General features: G+C 36.6%; 1 protein-coding gene across 1 annotated transcript in view; it reads left to right on the forward strand.

Annotated features, from left to right (window-relative positions):
- COL4A5 (collagen type IV alpha 5 chain) overlaps positions 1–23034 on the forward strand; it is a 239754-nt gene that overhangs the window by 109865 nt on the left and 106855 nt on the right. The window contains exons 2-4 of the mRNA XM_061135980.1: positions 2869–2928; positions 14147–14236; positions 21816–21860. Of these exons, the coding sequence (XP_060991963.1) occupies positions 2869–2928; positions 14147–14236; positions 21816–21860 (195 nt within the window). The remainder of the gene's footprint in view (positions 1–2868; positions 2929–14146; positions 14237–21815; positions 21861–23034) is intronic.

The following is a 23034-nucleotide window of genomic DNA, read 5'->3' on the forward strand; positions in this document are numbered from 1 at the left end:
TTTCCTTTTGTTTCTTGAACTGAGTACTGGAGTCATTTTCATAACCTAGGTGGAATAAATAGAATATAAATTAAAATTTCAAGTTGAATTCAAGCAGATTCTTCTGTAGCCACCAAATGTTTTAAGTAGTGACCTCTCTAAAGTATAACCACATGTTAAGTTATAAAGAAGTGCAAAATAATGAGATTATTAATTTTTAGAAAAACTTTGTATAAAATCACTTCCAAAATGGCATGCATGACTAAAGTTTTATTGTTTGTTTATAAATTATATTATAAGTTGAAGGATATTGTTGGATACTGAAAAGTCAGAAGTGCAATTATAAAGACAAGTTGCATACTATCTTCTCCATATTGATTAAATCCTATTAGGTTGTTGCTTTGAATTATTTTCAAGAACTTAGTTTGTATTTTAAAAAGGTAGAACTCCTTTAATTAAAAAAAATTTTAACTGTGCTATAGTTGATTTACAATATAAGTTTCAGGTGTACAACCTAGTGATTCACAATTTTAAAATTTATACTGCATTTATAGTTGTTTAAAAATATTGGCTATATTCCTTGTGTTGTTCAATATATACTAGTAGCTTATTTATTTGATACATAGTAGCTCATACTTCTTAATCCCCATCTCTATGTCCCTTCTCCCCGCTTCTTTCCCTCCACTGGTAACTACTGATTTGTTTAATATATCTGAGTTTATTTCCTTTTTTGCTATATATACTAGTTCGTTTTACTTTTTTGGATTCCACATATAAGTGAAAATATTCAGTATTATGGGCTTCCCTGGTGGCTCAGATGGTAAAGAATCTTCCTGCAATTCGAGAGACCCAAGTTTGATCCCTGAGTCAGGAAGATCCCCTAGAAAAGGAAATGACAACCCACTCCAGCACTCTTGCCTGGGAAATTCCATGGATAGATGAGCCTGGTGGGCTACAGTCCATGCGGTCACAGAGAGTAGGACACGACTGAGCAACTAACACACACACACATGCAGTATTATAAATATATACATATATAATATATAACATACAGATAATACATAAAAAGAACTGTTAATGAAAGATGACAATAGAATGTTATACCACCTTTTACTTACAGAACCAAAAATCTATACAAATATATTTATGTTTAAAATGCAGACATACACTTCAAAGTCAAAGATTAATTCTTAGATTTACAATCATTTTTTATTATCACTATCCTTTACTCCTCCATTAATGCAGGTAATTGAAAGCTGTTAATATGCACAGTCTAATTCAGAGACTATAACCACTCTCATGAATCAATAAACTCTAAAATTTTTAAGTTTTACTTTGGAATCTAGAATTCATGTTTGCACAAAACACTACTAAATATCTTAAATTAACATCTGTTCCTGATACATTGTAATGTAATATTTATGTATGGGATTATCCTACCCATTAGAGAGCAGTGATATACTGTCTTTGTATTACTACCTGCATCTAACATAACCAAGTGGCTGGCACATAACAGGTGATCAATATGTATTTGTTGAATTAGTTATATATGTTGGAATGAGCTGTGCCTTATTCAGTATTAACACCTAACGTGTTTTCTGACTTCTTATAATGCTCAATTTATGTTTGATGAATAAGTAAGTCTGAATAAGTCTATTTAACCTGTAATGTAGTTGACACATAACACTAAAACCAGAATGTATAACTTAATCACCTATGAATAATTATGGACATAAAACAGTTTCATTAGAAATGTCAAATGCACATCTTTTATTGAAACAGCTTTTTGCAATGTGAGTGAGAGATTTCCCCCAATATCAAGTCATTATTATTTGCTGTTATAATTAGGAAAAGGAGTTTTAGCATGAGAGTGGCTTCTAGTTGTGACTGAGTGTGTTAGGAGTTTTAGAAGGACAAGGTTAGGACTTTGATAAGAATTGGGGAAGGTACTATGGTAATGACTGGAGTAAAGGAAAGCATGGAATGTTGGGAAGGAGGCTACGGTACATTTTAAATCATAGCCTCCCAAGGCTGAACATTATAAACATTCATTTACACATTTATATCACATAAAAATGTCTTTTTTTTGATGAGGAGCATAACCCCTTATTTTACATGAATGGTGAACTATCTACATATGTTAAACTAATTACTATTTGTTTTTCTAAGCAGTTCAACTTCATGCAAGAGTAAAGGATAGTTCTAAATGGCAGACATCATCTGTTGTCTTCTTGTCCTATAGGTTCTTATTTTGGAGAAGGATATTTTTCTGGCTCCAGGACTTAAGTTCCTAGTATGAGTGAATGAACTTGTTAGTAGTAGCTGTTTAAGACACCTAGGCTCTGGGAACAGCATCTGAAGTAAAGCTTGGAGGTATTAGAGACTAAGCTACTAGTGATGAAAGAGTGGAAGCAAAGGAAAGAAATGTGGTAAAAGGTAGTATATATTTCATGCTCCCTGATTGCTAATGAATGCAGAAAATCAAGGGACTTTAAGTGGCAGTCATCTTTGGCTAGTTGCCAAAGTCTTTGCTAACATAGATTGAGAGGTAATTTCTTACAAGCGATGTTAAGAGAAAAAAGGAGTTCCTTAGAGCTGAAAATTATATTAAAGGGACGTTGTATGGATTTTTTTTCATTTTTAAAAAGACTCTTTCACTTTATACTATTGTATTTTCTCATGTTAAAGAGTTCAAACAGAAATGTATACAATAAAAGATGGATGATTCCTCAGAGATAAACATTGTTTATAGTTTAGTATTTATCCTTTTAGATATTTTATGGTAGTTGCTTTAAAAGTTTGGATTGTTGAATTCATCTGAGCCATAGTCAGAATCTGGTTTTTAGGTTCGTATTTAATGATTTTGCTCCCACTTCTTCTTCCTTATAGGCTTGCTATGGGTGTTCTCCAGGATCAAAGTGTGACTGTAGTGGTATAAAAGGAGAAAAGGTAAGATATGAATTAATCCTTCAAAAATTTAGAAAACCAATAAAATACTGATTTTAATTAAAAAAAAAAATAGGACTTCCGAGCATATAATTAAAATGAACATAATAAAATAAATATATAAATAAATTAATTAAATATAACTAAGTAAAATGAATTTTACTATGCTGCTTATTTTAGATTACTACAAGGATTAGACTATATCTCAGAAGTCAGCAAACGCTTTCTGTAAAAAGCCAAATAGCAAATGTTTTAGGCTTTTTGAGCTATATAAGGTCTCTTTCACATGTTTTTCTCCTTTTTAAAAAATAGTCCTTTAATAATGTTAAAAAGATTTTTAGCTTTTAGACTATACAAAATGGGCTTCTGACTGCATTTGGCCTGATAACTATAGTCATTCAATCGCTGATGAATCTTGTAATCACTGACTTAATAGGCAAAAGAAAGTAAAAAAAACACTTAAGGAACAAAACATTTATCAGGCTACTAATCTATGCTAGACACCATACTAGGCAATTTCATGTATTTTTATCTACTCCATGTAAGTTAATGATTGCTGCATCTCTACTTTTATCTTACTTTTCTCATAACAGCATCCTTACTGTATAGATATGATGATTACAAAGTATTAGTGATGATTAAATAGCATAAACCTAGCCACTAGGAATCAGTGACTGACCCTGAAATTAGATGTGTTTAAAAAGGGATAGTGAACTGAAGCTTAAAAAGAATTGTACTGGAGTCCCATTCTTTGGGACTCAATATTTTTGAATGAATCACTGAATGTTACTAATTATATAAGAAAAAGTTCAAGACAGTATCTTGAGCATATTCCATTTAGGCATATAGAAGGTATGCTAGCATATTAAAGGTGTTTAAAAGTCCTGGAGTAAAGAAACCTATTTGTTTTGCAAAGCTATATTTCTAAGCTTTATTTAACCCACTTTCCTTCCAACAGAACACCTATTAATAATAATTGAAGAGTGTTATACAGAACCATTATTTGAGTAACATTAGTTTGAGGGGAGTAGTTTTATGGTAAAGGTAATTTCTGTAGTGGTAAAAAGACCAAGAGGGATTCATTTCTGACATTAGCGGAATGACTTTTATCAGATTAACTCTTCTTAAGAAGTGAACATTCTGGACAAAATACAACAACTATTTAGTAGTATAGGAGAGTGACCAAAGTAGGAAAACAGTAGAGCAAATTCTACCTCTTAAAGAAGGAAGTATAGTGGGCATGTTTGCACTTATGTACCTTTTTATCCTGGGTGTACCTTTCAGTCTGCATGGCAATGGATGGTAAGATGGCAGACAGAAAACCACAGTCCTAGTGGCTTGAGAAGTCAAGGACAGAATTGAGGATGCCAGAATGGCTATAAAATGATGGGAGATATGCTGGAATGAAGAGAGTTACAGAATGGAGAGCCCAAACATCTGCTTGCAAATGTCACCCAAATACTTGATTGAACCTTGAACTTTATATATATACAGGAGGATTCATTCAACCCAGGAGAAAGGAACTGCTTAAAGGCCGCAATAAGGCAACACAGATTTAACTGCTGTCCATTGAAAGGAAAATGGAGTTTTAAGTGTTAGTTTAGCCAAGTTAGCTATTTCCTAAAACAAATGTTCAGTACTTTTCAGACTATATAAAAGAATCCAGGATGTGTGTACGTATTAAGTACAATGTCCAGTATGCAATTAAAACTTACTAGATACTAACACAACAAGATCTATGAAGTAACAATTAAAAGTGACCCATAGTCAAGAAAATGACCAATAAATGAAAACTAACTCTGAAATGACACAGATGTTAGAATTTTTAGACAACTAATTACAAAGTAAGTATTGCTGATGATTAAATAGCATAAACCTAGCCACTATGAATCAGCAACTGACAGTGAAATTAAATGATTAAAAAGGGAGACTGATTTAAAGCAGATAGGATAAATATATTTGTTGGCATAAAGGGAACTCTGCTAATAATAAGTGAACAGATGGAGAATCATAACAGAGCACTGGAAATTGTGTTTAAAAAAAAGAAAAGAAAAGTCTAGATTTGAAGCAAAATATGAGAAAGAACCATTTACCAGATGGGCTTTTAACAGCAGAATGAAGACTGAAGAAAGATGGACAAATAACTTGAGAAACACACAGTACCTAACACTAACCAACTAAGTAACTAAATGAAACAAAATGTGAATAGCTATATATCTACTAAGGAAATTGAATTATCAAACCCTTCCCACACTCACATAAAAATTCTAGTCCAGAAGTTTTCACTGATGAATTATATGAAGCATTTATGTAAGAAACAATATCAGTCTTGCATAAACTCAGACAGTGGAGGGATAAGGACTGATGTCCAACTAATTTTATGAAACAAAATAAGCCCTAAAACCAAACCAAAGACAAAAGTTAAAAATCATTAAACTATAGCTCATTAATAGAGCTGCAGAAATGAAGAACAAAATTTTAGCAAATCAGATCCAATGGCATATAAAGCAGATAATATGTTCTTACCAAGTAGGGTAGGGTTTATGCAAGTAATGCATGGTAGGTTTAATATTTGAAAATCAAAAATTATGATTCACCATGTTAAAAAACTAAATAAAAATTTTAAACATAAATAAGCCCACCATATAATTATCTCAATAGATACAAATAAAGCATTTACCAAAATTCATCATCAATTTCTGATAAAAATCTCAGCAAACTAGAAATAGAATGGATTTCCTTAATCTTAAGGAGCATCTACCAAACCCCTATAGCCAAAATTATATTCAGTGGAGAAAGACTACATCCCTTTCTTCTAAGATCAGGAACATGTCTGTTCTCGCTATTTCTATTCAACATTGCCAGTGCAGTAAGACTAGAAAAGGAAAAACATCCACACTAGAATGGAAGAACAAAACTCTCTTTTTTGTAGATGAACAATACTAAAATGCTCATAAACTTTGTGAGTGTAGAAAGATCAGAATAAACAAACCTGATAAGATCAATAAAGATCATTTATATGTATATATCGTAACAATGAAAATTTGGAAATAGAAGTTGTAAAATGCCTTTTGCAAGAGCACCAGAAATTTGAAATACATGGGAGCAAGTCAGACAAAAATATGTAAGTCCAGTGCACTGAAAACTACAAAAATATTGTTGAGAGAAATAAAAGAATACCTGAATTAACATAGATATATATCATGTTTAGGGATTAAAGTGCTCAACATTACTAAGATGCCAATTCTCTCCAAATTTATATACAGATTAATAGACCTTATTACTTTTCTTGTAGAAATTAAGCTGATTCTAAAATTCAAGTGGGGCTTCCCTGGTGGCTCAGATGGTAAAGAATCTGCCTGCAATGTGGGAGACCTGGGTTAGATCCCTGGATGGGGAAGATCCCCTGAAGGAGGGCATGGCAACCCATTCCAGTATTCTTGCTTGGGGAATCCCATGGACAGAGGAGCCTGGCAGCCTAGTCCATAAGGTTACAAAGAGTTGGACTTGGCTGAAGCTACTTAGTACGCACAAAATTTAGGTGTTGGGACTTCCTTGTGGTACAGTGGTTAAGAATCTGCCTTGCAATGCAGAGTACTCAGGTTTGATCCCTGGTCAGGGAACTAAGTTCCCACATGGCTTTTCTTGGTGCAGAGCATGGGCTCTAAGGTGCACGGGCTTCCCAGACTCTAAAGCACAGACTCAATAGTTGTGAGGCATGAGCTTAGTTGCTCCGCAACATGTGGGATCTTTCTGGATCAGGGATCAAACCCATGTCTCCTGCATTGGCCGGTGGATTCTTTACTACTAAGCCACCAGGGAAGCCCAAGAATGTATTCTTTTCTGAAGATACTAAGAGAATGAAAAGACAGTCCACAGTCTAGGGAAAAATATTAATGAATTACCTATCTGATAAGAATCTTAAAACCAGAATATATAAAGAAATCTCAAAACTAAATAATAAACATCCCCAAGTAAAATTAAATTAAAAACAAGTTGGCAAAAGATTTGAAGACACTTCCCAAAAGAAGGTATATAGATGGTGGCAAGTAAACACATGAAGAGTTACTCAACATTATTAATTAGGGAAATGTATAATAAAACTATGAAGAGATACTACTATAAGCCTATAGAAATGTGTAAATATTAGAACATAACCATACCAAATACAGATAAAGGTGTGGAGCAACTGAAATTATCACAGATTGCTGGTAGAGATCTAGAATGATATAAATACTTGGGAAAATAGTTTGGCAGTGTCTTAAACAGGTTAACATAAACCTGTCATATAACCCCCTCTCTTCCTAGGCATTTATTTACCCATGAGAAATGAAAGCATGTGTCTATGCCATCCTTGTACATGATGTCATGGTAGCTCTATTTGTAATAGCCAGAAACAGAAATCAACTCAACTGCCTTTTAACATGTGATTGAGTCTTTGCAAATTGTAGTACAGCTGATCCTTGAACAACATGGATTTTAACTTCATGGGTCTACTTATATTCAGATTTATTTCAATAAATACATACTACAGTAGTATACAGTCTGCAGTTGATTAGAATCCATAGTTACAGAACTGCCCACCAGCTGTAAAATTATACTTAGATTTTTAACCACACAGGGGTTGACACTCCTGACCCTCATGTTGTTCAAGGGTGATATATGTATATACATACAATGGAATACTACTCTACTATGCAGCAGTAGAACAGAATGAACTATTGACACACTTCTAAATCACAAAATAATTATTCTGAGTGAAAAGTTAGACAAAATGTATATTCTGTATTATTCCATTAATAAAAAACTTTGAAAAATGCAGATTAATCCCGGGTGATGGAAAGCGAATCAGTTATTTCCTGGGGTTATAAGTAGAGGCAGGAGGAAGACATAAAGGGGGACAAGGAAATTTTTTTATTATTTATAATATTTCCTTTAATATTGTTATTTTTTAAAAATTTTATTTTTTTGGTGCAGTGTTAGGTTCACAGAAAAATTGAAAGAGATACAGATTTCCCGTATGTGCCCTGCCCCCACACATGCATAGCTTCCCCAGCTATACCATAGTGGTACATTTGTTACAGTTGATGAACCTACATTGATATGTCATTATCACCCAAAATTTATATTTTATCTTAGCATTCACTCTTGGTGTTATACCTTCTTTGTGTTTGGAAAAATGTATAATAACAGGCATCCATATTAAATTATCATACAGAGTATTTTCACTGACCTAAAAAAAAACTCTGCTCCCTCTATTGCTCTCCCCAACCTGTACCCACTGGCAACCACTGATATTTTTACTGTTGGTATAATTTTACCTTTTCCAGAATGTCATATAGATAGAATTACATGGTATGCAGCCTTTTCAGATTAGCTCCTTTCAATTAGTGTTATGCATTTAAATTTCCTTCATGTCTTTTCATGGTGTGATAGCTTGTTTCTTTCTGGACTGATATTAATAATATTCCTTTGGATGCACCACATTTTATCTGTTCACCTACCGAAAGACATCTTGGTTGCTTCCAGGTTTGGCAATTATGAGTTAAACTGCTATAAACATTCACATGCAGGTTTTTGTATGGACATAAATTTTAAACTCCTGTGGGTAAATACCAAGGAACACGATTGCTAGATCATATGATAAAAGTATGTTTAGTTTTGTAAGAAACTGCCAAAGTGTCTTCCAAAGTGGCTGCACCATTTTGCATTCCACCAGTAATGAATGAGGGTTCCTGTTGCTTCACTTCCTTGTCAGCATTTGGTATTGTCAATACCCTGGATTTTGGCCATTTTAATGGGTGTGTAGAGGTATCTCATTGTTATTTTTTAATTTCCATTTCCCTGATGACATATGATGTGGAGCATTTTTTTATATGCTTATTTGCCATCTATATATCTTTTTCAGTGAGGTATCAGTTAAAGTTTTTGTGAATGAGTCTCTGTCTCTTGGTTGTGTCTCTTTGTGACCCCGTGGACTGTAACCCTCCAGGCTCCTCTGACCATGGAATTCTCCAGGCAAGAATGTTGGAGTGGGTAACCATTCCCTTTTCCAGGGGATCTTCCTGACCCAGGGATCGACCCCAGGTGTCCTGTACTGTAGGCTGATTCTTTACAGTCTGAACCACCAGGGGAGCCCCATAGAGTCTTTGGCCCATTTTTAAATCAGGTTGTTTTCTTATTGTTCAGTTTTTAAGAGTTCTTTGTCTACTTTGGATAACAGTCCTTTATCAGATGTATCTTTTGAAAATATTTTTTCCCAGTCTGTGATTTGTCTTCTCATTCTCTTGACATTGTTTCTTGCAGAGCAGAAGTTTTTCACTGAAGTTTTTCTTGAAGTCCAGCTTATCAATTATTTCTTTTGTGGATTGTGCCCTTGTTGTGACATCTAAAATGTCACCACCATATCCAAGGTCGTCTAGGTTTTCTCCCATGTTATTTTCTAGGAGTTTTACATTTTACATTTAAGTCTCTGATCCATTTTGAATTAATTTTTGTGAAGGTGTAAGGTCTGTGTCTAGATTTTTTTTTTTTTGCAGGGAATGTCCAGTTTTTCCAGCACCATTTGTTGAAAAGACAAGGAAATTTTTATGAGTGATAGATATGTTCATTATTTTGGTTGTCACATATATGACAAAAATTTTCAAATTGTGTACTTTAAGTGAAATTTATTGTATATTAATTTTACTTCAATAAAACTGCTTTTTAAAAATAAGTTTAACACAGAAGCATGTACATTTTGCCAAAGGAATGAGTTCAAGTACATACTGCTAAAAACAAAATTCACCAGACTGCTGATGAGAACAAGAAATCAATTAATTGACATCCCGAAATTCATGTCATAGTCAAATATTATCTAAACAAAGTGGGCCCCTCTACCAGTTGCATCCGCATTTACTGAGAGCTTGTTAGAAATGCAGATTCTTAGGCTCCATAGCAGACCTACTAAATCTAACTCTGGGGGCAGGACCAGGTAACCTTGTTTCAACAAGCTGTTCAAGTGGTTCTGATGCAAGCTAAAATTTGAGATCTTCTGACCTAGATTATTTCCATTTTGACAGTTCCTAAATTAGATCCATATTCTTGTTCTAATCACTTCAAATATTTCTTTGTGCTATATAATTACAAACACAATAGAAATTACACAAAAGAAGACACAGTTGCCCATAATTTATATAATTGTAAAACCATTATAATTGCATTACCTAATTAAGTCATTGTTTCCATTTGTCTTTTAAGGGTATTGCTTTGCCCATATGTTTATATAATTTTTACTTTTTACAATAGTATAATCCCCAAATAATTTTAATTATAATTGTCACTGTGACAGTTTGTCCTAATTTTAATTTTTCCTATCCTCAGAAATCCAGTATTTTTCCTGTTAATTGTGTATCTGTTTCAATAAACTGTTTTTTAAATTTTTTATTTATTTTTACATTTTGGCTGTGCTGGGTCTTCATTTTTGCACTCAGACTTTCTCTAATTTCAGTGAGTGAGAGCTACTCTCTAGTTGCAGTACAGGACCTTCTCATTGTGGTGGCTTCACTTGTTGTAGACTATGGGCTCTAGGGTTTGTGGGCTTCAGTAGTTGCAGCACACAGGCTTAGTTGCTCCATGGCTTGTGGAATCCTCCTTCACCAGGGATCAATCTGGTGTCCCATGCATTGCAAGGTGGATTCTTAACCACTGTACCACCAGGGAAGCCCCAAGAAACTATTCTTAAAATTTATTTTTTATTTCCATGATCACATAACTTTCTTATTATGATTATAAAGCGGCCTTCCTGTTAAATTTTTATGTGTACCTCTTACTCACAAAGTAGGTTCTACTTCAAAATTAAAAGACACTTACTCCTTGGGACAAAAGTTATGACCAACCTAGATAGCATATTAAAAAGCAGAGACATTACTTTGCCAACAAAGGTCCGTCTGGTCAAGGCTATGGTTTTTCCAGTGGTCATGTGAGAGTTGGACTGTGAAGAAAGCTGAGTGCCAAAGAATTGATGCTTTTGAACTGTGGTGTTGGAGAAGACTCTTGAGAGTCCCTTGGACTTCAAGGATATCCAACCAGTCCATCCTGAAGGAGATCAGTCCTGGGTGTTCATTGGAAGGACCGATGCTGAAGCTGAAACTCCAATACTTTGGCCACCTCATGCGAAGAGTTGACTCATTGGAAAAGACCCTGATGCTGGGAGGGATTGAGGGTATGAGTAGAAGGGGACGACAGAGGATGAGATGGCTGGGTGGTGTCCTCAACTCGATGGACATGAGTATGAGTAATCTCCAGGAGTTGGTGATGGACAGGGAGGCCTGGCCTGCTGCGATTCATGGGGTCGCAAGAGTCAGACATGACTGAGCGACTGAACTGAACTGAATATTGTCACTGGGAGGATTAAATAAGATGAAACATGGAAAGAATTAAGAATGAACTCTGGCACATAGAAAGCATTCAGTACACATTTGCTCTTGTTATTGTTGAGTGTTAGGTGCCTGTGTGATATATAAGAGATATTTAAGACATTTGGCCCTGTGAGCCCAGCTTTTAGGAAAAAATATGTTGATATTTGAGATATCCCAGAGAAAGGGTCAAAAAAGGACATTCAATGTAATACCAATATTTAAGGGACAGGCAGAGAGAGAAGACTATTATTCCACAAAGAAAAATGAGAATAATTTTTTTTTTTATCCAAATGTGGGCAGGCAGCACAAACCAGTTTTTTTTAAGTTTGACCTTCAGAAATAAGTATACCACATCATTTTCTATGTTAGTGAGTGTAACTAGCAAATTACAGTAAAATCTAGGTATTTATAAGGATTAAATAATTGCCTGACAACCAGTAGAAAGGGTAGGCATGCAACAAATGTCAGTTTTCCCTACTTCCTGTATTAGGAATTAGGTTAGAGGACCCTCTTGCACTCTCTCCTCATGGAAGCCTTCTATAGTTTCTACTGCAGGAAACTTTCTACCTTTTGAAGACTCGGGGTTGCTATTGCAATTTTTCTGCTACTTTCCTCCAGTAGCTGCCCTTCTGTCTTTCTTGGGATGATACTGCTCTGTCAACTAGATAGGACTACAACATTGTTTGACTATTATGTGAGGAGATTTCAGGATAGGAATCTGGTATAGGTATATGGTTTTTATTAATACAAGTGTAGTTAAGCTTTTTAGCACTCTCTACTTTCAGTTTCTAGTTTAGTCCTCTATTATCTATAGCCCAGGTAGCAATTTGGCTTCTGAAACTATATAGCTCTCTTCAAGCATTAGCCTCAAGTTTTGGCAGAGATATGCTCTAAATACCAGCGGAAATCCTAAAACATAGCTGTGTTTTCCACTTATGGAAATCTACTCCAACTAGATCATTTTATTTCATCCCAGCTTCCTTTCTGACTGGCACTTTTGATTAGATTTCTATTACCAGCTCTGCTATAAATGGGCTATGTAGTGAATTGAGGCAATCCAGGTCTAAAATTTTTTAATCTTCTATTTCTCTTTTCTTGTTCTGTTTCCTTCAAAATAATGGAATTGAGATTCTGTGTGTGTGTGTGTGTGTGTGTGTGTGTGTGTTGCTCAGTCATGTCTGACTCTTTGCGACTCCATGGACTTTAGCCCACCAGGCTCTTCTGTCCATGAACTTCTCCAGGCAAGAATACTGGAGTGGGTTGCCATTTCCTTCTCCAGGGCATCTTCCCAACCCAGGGATCGAACCTGGGTCTCCCACATTGCAGATGATTCTTTACCATCTAAGCCACCAGGGAAGCCCTTTGGATGCTAAATTATCACAATCCTATGAGTAATTAAAACAACAAAGAGATACATTTATTGAAAATAGAAAATACAGTAACATGTCAATAATGATAATTATGGTCAATGCTACAGGAATGTGGAGACCTACCATTAATTGGGTAACATTTGCTTCATTGGTTTTGAAGTAATAAGTGAAAATTGACCAGAAGTAGCCTTTTCAAAGTTCTTATATTTATTATAGTATGACTCAACATAACAAGAAATTATTCAGTATAAGATTATCTAAGCTATCCAGGCTAAACTTAGCACTTAACACACACACACATGCCCACTGGGATTGTGAATGAAAGTCTGTTGTTCCTTAACCTCCAGGGGTATATGCCTCTTATGGGCCATTAGTCAGTTGCCTTGTAGATATATACGCTTCATCTTTCTCACATGCTGCCTAGGCTATCATTGTGGATAGAATCTGGGGAGAGGGGTTCCCAGAACAAGGTCCAGAGCCTTTGGCCAGAGACTCAACCTTCAAGCCTTAGAAAAGTAGAGGAACTGCGTGCAGCCGAGCAGTTGAAAGCTCATGCCTTGGAACTATGAGCCCTTGGGGTTCTTAAATGTAATAGTGGTGAATTTGCTTTCTGTGATTGGATCCCCTGGAGATGTTGGGGTTTTTACTCTTTGCATAATTGATTGTATGCAAGTTAACTAACTCTAATATGTCTAATGGTATGTTAGTACACATGGTGGCTCTGTAGCCCCCACCTATCTGGTTGTAGAGATTTGCACATCAGGCAACCTTTGTTGATAGATGCTGACAAGATGTGGTGGATCCTCACTAGTAGGTAGGCAGCCCTCCTGTGCTGGTGTTGATAAGTGCTGTGGTCAGAACTGGGACTTGAGTCATAATTAGTGGTGGTTTCTTCTTTTTCTTTTTTACCAGAACAAACATGGACTCCTTTTTTAATTTAATTTTACAATCAGAAAAAATATATAAAGATCTTGATATTATCAAGCCCTTTTCTAGCTAACTTTTCCCTAACCAGCTAATTAATTTCCATTATGAATAATCCTACAACTCTATGCTCTACTACAAACCTGAAATCTTCTCTGATGTTCTTTTAACCTTCTTCATCTGTGTACCACACTTATTTCATTGTAACCCCTTCAGACCTAGTTTCCTGAATTTATTGCCATCTTCCCTGTTAAATTCTTCATGTCAGTATGTTTCAGCTTTATTTCATCTCTGATAAGCCTTTAAATTTTATGAGAAAGCAAGAGATTACATTACCAAATATGATATAAATTTAGAGTGGTTTGTGTTTTTCTACTCATACAGTTTTCTTCATGTTAGTAGATACTTTGAATTTAGCATAAATAAATTAATCTTCTCTAGATAGTCATTTGATGTTTTTGAATCTCATCCATGCTTCTGCTTGAAAATTGACGAGTGACCTTATCTTTCTTTCTTGTCCAATTGCAGGGGGAGAGAGGATTTCCAGGTTTGGAAGGCCATCCAGGTTTGCCTGGATTTCCAGGTCCAGAAGGGCCCCCAGGGCCTCGGGGACAAAAGGTACGTGCCAAGTTGCCAGTCAGTAATACCAAAGAAATGAAGCCGTCTTAATATGGGATAAGTGTCAGATGAATTAAAAAGTTACTGAATTACAGCCAAAAACTAATATTTAAATAAAACAGTAGAATGGCCAAGAATTTATACTTCATTGTTGGTTTCTGTAAAAGGCTAAATGTTACTGCTGTATTCAAATGCTTTTGGAAGATACTGTTAATGGTGTGTGGTTATTGGGATCCTGAACAAAAATTAAGTCCTGTCAGGAGCTCAGCTGAGCTGGAGAGAGCTGAACTGCCAGGTGTCAGAGTACTGGTTAAGACAACAAGCCAAAATGAAAGTAACAGTCAAGCTTTTAGTCACTTACTGTGACAGTGTGTATAAGCAAAACATAAACCAGAGAAAGTGTGGATTTCCCCACTGTTCCATTTTTCCTCGTGGAAAAGTACCAGTGAGGGTCAAATGCTTCAGCATGGGGAATTGTTTCATTGCTGCAGAAACTTGGAGGGAAAAAATTGCTGTTTTTTTAGTATACCAGAGAGCTGGATGGATGAAGGGAGAGACGGAAGAGCTAGGAGTGGAAAAGTACAGAGAACAGAAAAAAATGTCCTCAAGGTCCCCATCCTGCACTCAATAAAGAGGTCTTCACCAAGGCTCCATATAAAGAGGTCTTTCAATGCAGATGTGCATAAGAGCATGATCAGCCAGGAGGACTGATGCCCTAACTACAACTCCCTTCAGAGACTGACATGCATTGGCTGTGCACTAATTCTGGTGTGGGATGGGCCGCTTTCCTATATGAGGCTTTCTGGCATGGGATGGGCAGCTTTTCTATGTGAGGCTTACCATGAGGTCTTTGTAACTGCCTGTGGCTGGGTCTGAAAAATCACACATAGGTCTTTAGCCAGGAGCCAGAATCCTCAATTTCATCTCTTGATTTTTTAAGACCCATGAGAAACATAGGTCACTCCAACATGGACCTGGATGGGTCGGACTTTGAGGAGTTATGTCACAATATAATTAGTATGAGGCTACAGTGGATCATGGTGTTGATCAAAATTACTCCAAGCAGGATGATCAGGCCTGCCTGGAGGAGTGAGTGTAACCATCAGCCCCAACCACTGGGCTTCCCTGGTGGCTCATACAGTTACCAAGCCAGGAATAGATGGCCCATAGCCCATCTGATCAAATTTAGAGAGCCAGAAGACTTAAGTCTGGTGATAGACTGCTCTACCTTGCCAGTTTTAGTGATGTAGGTACATCATGAAGTTCTGGCAATAGCAAGACCATTCCTTGGTTGGCCAGCAGGAAGTTGAAGACTAGGCTGTTAATCCAGTACTACTCAGGCCAGGTTGTTGAGGCTGGTCTGTTGTGCTTCCAAAGCTGAAGTGGTATCATTAATGACTTTAGTAGAGGTCAAGGACAAGTTGGGGCTTCCCTGGTAACTCAGCTGGTAAAGAATCCACCTGCAATGCAAGAGACCTCAGTTCAATTCCTGGGTCAGGAAGATCCCATGGAGAAAGGATAGGCTACCCACTCCAGTATTCTTGGGCTTCCCTGGTAGCTCAGCTGGTAAAGAATCCACTAGCATTGTGGGAGACCTGGGTTTGATCCCTGGATTGGGAAGATCCCCTGGAGAAGGGAACAGTTACCCACTCCAGTATGCTGCCAAGAATTCCATGGACTGTATAGTCCATGGTGTCGCAAAGAGTCAGACACAACTGAGCAACTTTCACTTCACTTTCAAGGACAAGTTGCGCACAACTTTTTCTAATGAATGGTCCTGACAGTGGGAAAAGCTGCCAGGAACATAAACATGAGCAGACTATTCTCCTGAGTAACCATAATCTACCTTGAGTTCCACTCTTACTCTATTTTACTGTGATGTGCTCATTGGGAGAGGCTGTTTGAATATTTAGAAGTCTCTTGTCAATGCCCCCATTATGTACATTGGTCAGAAAGTCAAAGGCCTGACTTTTACAAAAGAAGTATCCCAAGGTGGGGTGCACATGGTGATGGGAGGGTAAAAGTTATTGATAATCATGGGACTCAAACAGCCAGAAGTCCCTCCTGGCGAGTAGAGTCCTTGAGTGGAATTGCAAAATTTGTATAAGGTAGGGGAATGTATGGGGGAGAAGGCCACCACTATTGATGTCAAAATAGCTCCAATGGCAAATCCCATATCCGTTTTCCCAGATGCCTCAGTTAATCCCAACTTAAGAACAAGTTGACATCTGAAGAGGTGTTTTATTTCTGTAGCATCAGAGTCCAAGTGTGGCAACACATCAGTGTAACAATGTTGGGATATCTGAGGTACTAAGAATTTCCATGTTTAGAGAAATACCCATTTGTTGTATTCAAGGACACAGCAGACATTTATCTGCAGGGCTGGGTGACGGGTGACATGTCTACCAGTTTGTCAGATTGAGTGGTGACTATCTGAGACAATTGTATCAATGAATCTGGTGAGGAGGAAGTCACGCAGGCTTTTCTATGAGAGAGGAAGAAGAAAGGGTAGGTACATACACCCTCCCTCTCCTGTACCCATGCTCAAAGATCCAAAGATGCTGCCATCCTGTCAGTTGGTGATACTTCTCCCCATTGACTTCTGTGTGGGCAGTCTCTCCTATGCCATGAGCAAGGATAACATCTTATGTGCATGTTAAGATATGGAATGGGAAGAAATAATAGTGAATTTTAAGATTGGGAGAAGTTTTGGAGTTTTTTAATGGCTCTTTTGGCTCATTCTCCTTTACTATCTGTATTAGTTGGACTGATGAACTGATAGATGAAAGGGCTAGTTCTGTTCATTTTCCTGGAAAAGAAAACTGGTTTAAAAACCCTTTTTTTCCCCTAATTTTATTTCATGGAATAGTGGTACATCATGCCATTAGAGCATGAAGGGAATCAAATGGATACTTACCAAGTGGTCTTCTTAGTAAAGGGGGAAAATTAACTTAAATACATAATACTTTTTAACACTTACTATACCATAGCATAGATTATGGGAATAGGTTTGTGCATAATCTCTGAGGAGGTGGTAGTTCACCAAGGAATTATGTTAGATTCAAGAACAGACATGACTTGTATAAATTTCCTGAATAGAGAACTTTTACACTGAGGAAAAAGCAAAACTCCAAATGACTGCATAAAATTTAAGTAGGTGGGACATACAACAGAATTTCCTAGTCTAATGAGGTATAAAACATCAGAATGTTTCTTGTACACCCAAGCGCAGCACAGAAATAGCAGAAAGATCTGAGTCAAGTGGGTATAATTGAGCCCTAGGTGCTTAGTTGCTCAGTCGTGTCCAACTCTTTGCGACCCTATGGATTGTAGCTCTCCATGCTCCTCTGTCCATGGGATTCTCCAGGCAAGAATACTGGAGTGAGATGTCATTTCCTGCTCCAGGGGAATCTTCCTGACCCAAGGATTGAATCGGGGTCTCCTGCATTGCAGGTGGATTCTTTACCGTTGGAGCCACCAAGGAAGCCCAGTGAGCGAAAGTCTCTCAGTCATGTCCGACTCTTTGCAACCCCTTGAACTATACAGTCCATGGAATTCTCCAGGCCAGAGTGGGTAGCCATCCCCTTCTCCAAGGGATCTTCCCAACCCAGGGATCAAATCCAGGTCTCCCACATTGCAGGCTGAGCTGAGCCACCAGGGAAGCCCAGAATTGGGCACTAACTCAGCAGTAATCCATGCACACTGTTGGCAAAGGACATCTCGATGAATTCCAGCTTGGACTAGACTGTCTCACCCCCTTAACACCTTGAAACTACTTAAGCTCTCCATAACTTAGGCACAGCCTTGTGAAAATGAGGTGGGAAGTCCAGTCAATTGAGGTTAAATTTCAGCAATGTTAGTGAAATAGATCCTTAGTAATTAAGTTGAACCATAAAAAAATTAAGTTACATTTGTTGTATCTGAGTTTACCTGGTATTAGGTGCTGAGTTTCTTGCACACCATGCTCACTGAGTGGTTTCAGTTTTAATATAATTTATGTCAAATTTTTAAAAACTAACTGCATTAGGTTTTTTTTTTAAATTATTTACAATTAATTGGGACTATTGTACAGTGTATGATAATTTTTAAAGGTGTAGTTGTGTGCAGTTTAAATTAAGAAAGCAATTCAATCTTTTGCTGTGATTCCATTTCTGTATCCATAAAATGAGAAGGTTTCACTGCTTTCTAAGCTCTGGGGTTTTTTAATTGGAAGCACGTTGTGCTTCAGTCTCCACTATGACTTCATACTTCCCAATATAGCTGAATTTATACTTTTTATGTGATTGGATGTTTGGACATGTGTATATATTAATGTACATGCCAAGTCAAAAATTTTGTATGATTATTCTTTAATCTGTATACATTTGTATATGAAAGTAAAAGTATAGAAAACAAATATATATATATATAAATAACATATATAGGAGTGCATATATAAAAATTTCCAAAGTATTTCTTTATTCTTAAAAATAATTGATTTTCCATAATCTATTCATTTTGTTCAAAATAAATTAACTTAAAATGTATACAGTGAAAAATACCTCCTTTCCGCTGTGTCCATTAGCCACTGAGGTCTATACATTCGTAATGAGTACTCATGTTATTTTCTTGTGAAAATTGAGCATCTTTTCATTTCTGTGAACTGTGTGTTTATATAATTTGCCCACTTTTCTACTGGATTGTTGGCGTTTTCATATTTTAGTGAGCTATTTATATTTCAGGGAGATTGCCCTTTATCTGTGTATGTGTATATTTATGTCCCTCTGTGTTTATCAAAGGTCTGTTATGGCTTTTGGTTTTGAATAGGAAATGCCTTCCCCACTGTAAGATTGTAAAATAATTCTCCCATGTTTTATTCCAGTATATTAATAGTTTCACTTTTTTCATGTAAATATTATATCAATTTCTAATTCACCCTGGTATGGTTTGTGATATAAATTCTACTTTTATTTTCTAGATGTCCTCACAAGTGTGCCCCAATATAATTTTCTGCACTGATTTGTAATGCATTTTCATTATATACCAAATTCACATGATTATATGGACCTGTTTCTGGACTTCTCATACTCTTCCAATGGTCTGCTTATTCAGATATCAGAACGAAACTATTTTAATTATTGACCTGTTGTATTTTATCTGACACTGCTTGTGTCTCCTCATTTGTCTTTTATTCTTTAGAATTTTTCTCAGTGTTATTGCTTACTTATTTTTCCACGTAAACATTAGTCACTTTGTCTTACAAATCTTATACATCTTATTCAGTTTGATGCTAAATATTTTATCTTTCTCTGCTATTATAAATTGCATATTTTCTTCCATCATGTTTTCTAACAGGTAGTTGTTGGTATATAAGAAAACTATTGATTTCTTCATATTATTTTTATATACAGCTACCTTACTGAATTATTTTATTGATTATAGTAATTTTTCATTTAATTAATTTGGATTTCCCATGCATACAAACATATTATTTACAAATAATTCATTTTGCCTCATTTTTCCCAATTTTTGTACCTCTGATTTCTTTTATTTAGACATGTTGCTTAGTATGGCCAGTAGAGTATTAAGGCATCCTTGTCTTATTTCTGCCTTCAGTGGGAATACATAAAATGATTCATTGAGCAATCAATCTTCTAGTTTTAAAATAGATTTAGATTTACTTTAAGTTCCTTAGAGATGCATCTGTTGTGAAAAGAGTAGATTATTAAGCTTGTTTGCAAGCAGAGTATGGCAGGCAGATTAATATCCACCTCCTAATTGTGCTTTGTCACTCAGTCGTGTCCAACTCTTTGCAACCCCATGGACTGTAGCCCACCAGGCCCCTCTGTCCATTGGGATTCTTCAGGCAAGAATACTGAAGTGGGTTGCCATGCCCTCCTCCAGGGGATCTTTCCAACCCAGGGATCGAACCCCGGTCTCCCACATTGCAGGTGGATTCTTTACCATCTGAGCCACCAGGAAGCCAAAGATGTCCGTAACTAATCCCCAGAACCTGTGAATATGTTAGGTTATAAAAGTAAGTGAAATTAAGATTACAGGTGCCCGCTAGGCAACTGGTTTTAAACTAGGGTAATTATTCTGGTTACTCTGAGTAGACCCAGTATAATCACAAGGGTCCTTTAAATGTGGAAGAGGGAGGCAGAAGAATCAGTGTCAGAGTGATGCAATGTTAGAAAAACTCATTCAGCTGTCACTGAATGTGAAGATTGAAGAGAGCCATGAGCAGAGGGATGCTGGTAGCTCTCGAAGCTGGAGAAAGAAAATAAATGAAATCTCAACCCTCCAGAAAGTAACACAGCTCTCCCACTGAGACTTCCAGAACTGTATGTAAGATCGTATTTTTTTAGCCCACCAAGTTTGTGGTAATTTGTAAGAGCAGTATAAGAAACTAATACATCAGGTAACCTTTTCCCCAAATAAAATTTTTCATGAAACCCCAAATAAAACAGATAAAAACAGAGCTTTACTGATTGAAGAGGGGCTGTGACATGGGCATAAAGGAACCTCTAAGGGAATCTCTAGGATTGTAAGTAGAGTAGTTTGGAAGCTTGTATAAAGCAAGATATCCCAAGTTAGTAAAACTATCTAAAGCCTCAGATGGTGGCCTACTAACTGTACGTTCCACTGAAAATCCTGCCTATTGGAGCAGGATTAGGTTTTCTTTATTCCCCCCCCCCACCTTTTTTTTTTAACTACTTAGGAAAACTTAGTGAGGCAAGACTTTAAATTCTCAGCAATGCAGTTGTAACTAGAAATGGGTAAATAGATTAACAATCCTGTGGGCAGGATTGTTTTGCATGGAGTCTGCAGCAGAAGCTTGAAAGGAAAGTCTGTGGCTCTTTCTTGTTCCTTCTTAGCTCTGACAGTAGGAAGTGCCTGTATAAAACGTAGCAAAGCTTTAAAACAGCAAACTCATGAACAGCTCATATTTAGGTTCAGAGGTGATGCTGTTTGTTAGCAGCATGGTGAGCAGATTGACACAATATAGAAACTGTTCAGATTTTCAGCTCTAATTTTGTTAATGCATAAATGATTTGGGGCTTCCCCAGTGGCCCAGTGGTAAAGATTCCACCTGCAATGCAGGAGATGCAGGAGACATGCATTCGATCTCTGGGTCGGGGAGATCCCCTGGAAGAAGAAATGACAACCCACTCCAGGATTCTTGCCTGGATAATCCATGGACCAGGATAATCCCTGGTGGGCTATGGTCTGTGGAGTCCCAAAGAGTCAGACATGACTGAGCGACTGATCACGCACACACGCACAAATGAGTTGAGGGATACCTGTACCACTATTTAATCTTCATTTTCTTGACATGATTCAGAACTAACTTTACAGGTATAAGGTTTCTTCTGCATGTCAACAGTTTTCTTCTTAGTAAATAAAGGCCTTTCTTTTTAGCTTTTGACTTATCTTAGTGCTTTTAGTCTCAATAATAAATACTTCTTCCTTGAGTATATAAATTTATCACTAACTTTCACAAAGGTTCACAAAAACTTGTCTCAGTTTACAATACAAAGTTAGTTATTTGAGGGCTCTTTTTGAAGGAAACATAACTAAATTATGTTGTATTTTTCAGGGTGATGATGGACTTCCAGGACCACCAGGACCAAAAGGGATCAGAGTAAGTGATATTTGCTGTATCAAATATTTTGTTGGTCAAATGGAGAAGCTACTGAAGTGTTATAAGGCAACTGGAAAAAGACTCATATAGAAATGCAGGAAGAAAAGTGAAGTCTTTTAATTTTTTAATTTTTATTTTTTTTGCTCTTGCTTTAAAACTAATGATTTATTTTTTATTTTTTTCATTTATTTTTATTAGTTGGAGGCTAATTATTTTACAACATTGTACTGGTTTTTGCCATACATTGACATGAAACGGCCATGGATTTACATGTGTTCCCCATCCTGATCCCACCTCCCTCCCCATCCCATCCCTCTGGGTGTTCCCAGTGCACCAGCCCTGAGCACTTGTCTCATGCATCCAGCCTGGGCTGGCGATCTGTTTCACACTTGATAATATACATGTTTCAATGCTATTCTCTCAGATCATCCCACCCTCACCTTCTCCCACAGAGTCCAAAAGTCTGTTCTATACATCTGTGTCTCTTTTTCTGTCCTGCATATAGGGTTATCGTTACCATCTTTTTAAATTCCATATATATGCTTTAGTATACTGTATTGGTGTTTTTCTTTCTGGCTTACTTCACTCTGTATAATGGGCTCCAGTTTCATCCATCTCATTAGAACTGATTCAAATGTATTCTTTTTTAATGGCTGAGTAATATTCCATTGTGTATATGTACCATAGCTTTCTTATCCATTCATCTGCTGATGGACATCTAGGTTGTTTCCATGTCCTGGCTATTATAAACAGTGCTGCGATGAACATTGGGGTACACGTGTCTCTTTCAGATCTAGTTTCCTTGGTGTGTATGCCCAGGAGTGGGATTGCTGGGTCATATGGCAGTGCTATTTCCAGTTTTTTAAGGAATCAAAGTGAAGTCTTTTAAAGTTTCAGAGTTCATATGTCTATAATTAGCCTTTCTTTAGTATTTTGATAGTTGTCTTTATATAGTCAGATGTCTATTTAAACTAATATAAGAAGACTTTAAAGTAGCTTATGGTTGAGAAATGTGAAAGTGTTGAATTTCAGTAATTTTTCAAATTCTTAAAAATATACTTCACACAAGTGGTTTAAAGCAGAACTACCCAACCAGGGTGATCATCTCAGAGTTCAGAGAACTGATCATCTCAGGTCATGTACCCTCCCTGGGAACCAGGTAAAATAGTATAAT

The sequence above is a fragment of the Dama dama genome, chromosome X, assembly GCF_033118175.1.
Source record: "Dama dama isolate Ldn47 chromosome X, ASM3311817v1, whole genome shotgun sequence".
NCBI lineage: Eukaryota > Metazoa > Chordata > Mammalia > Artiodactyla > Cervidae > Dama > Dama dama.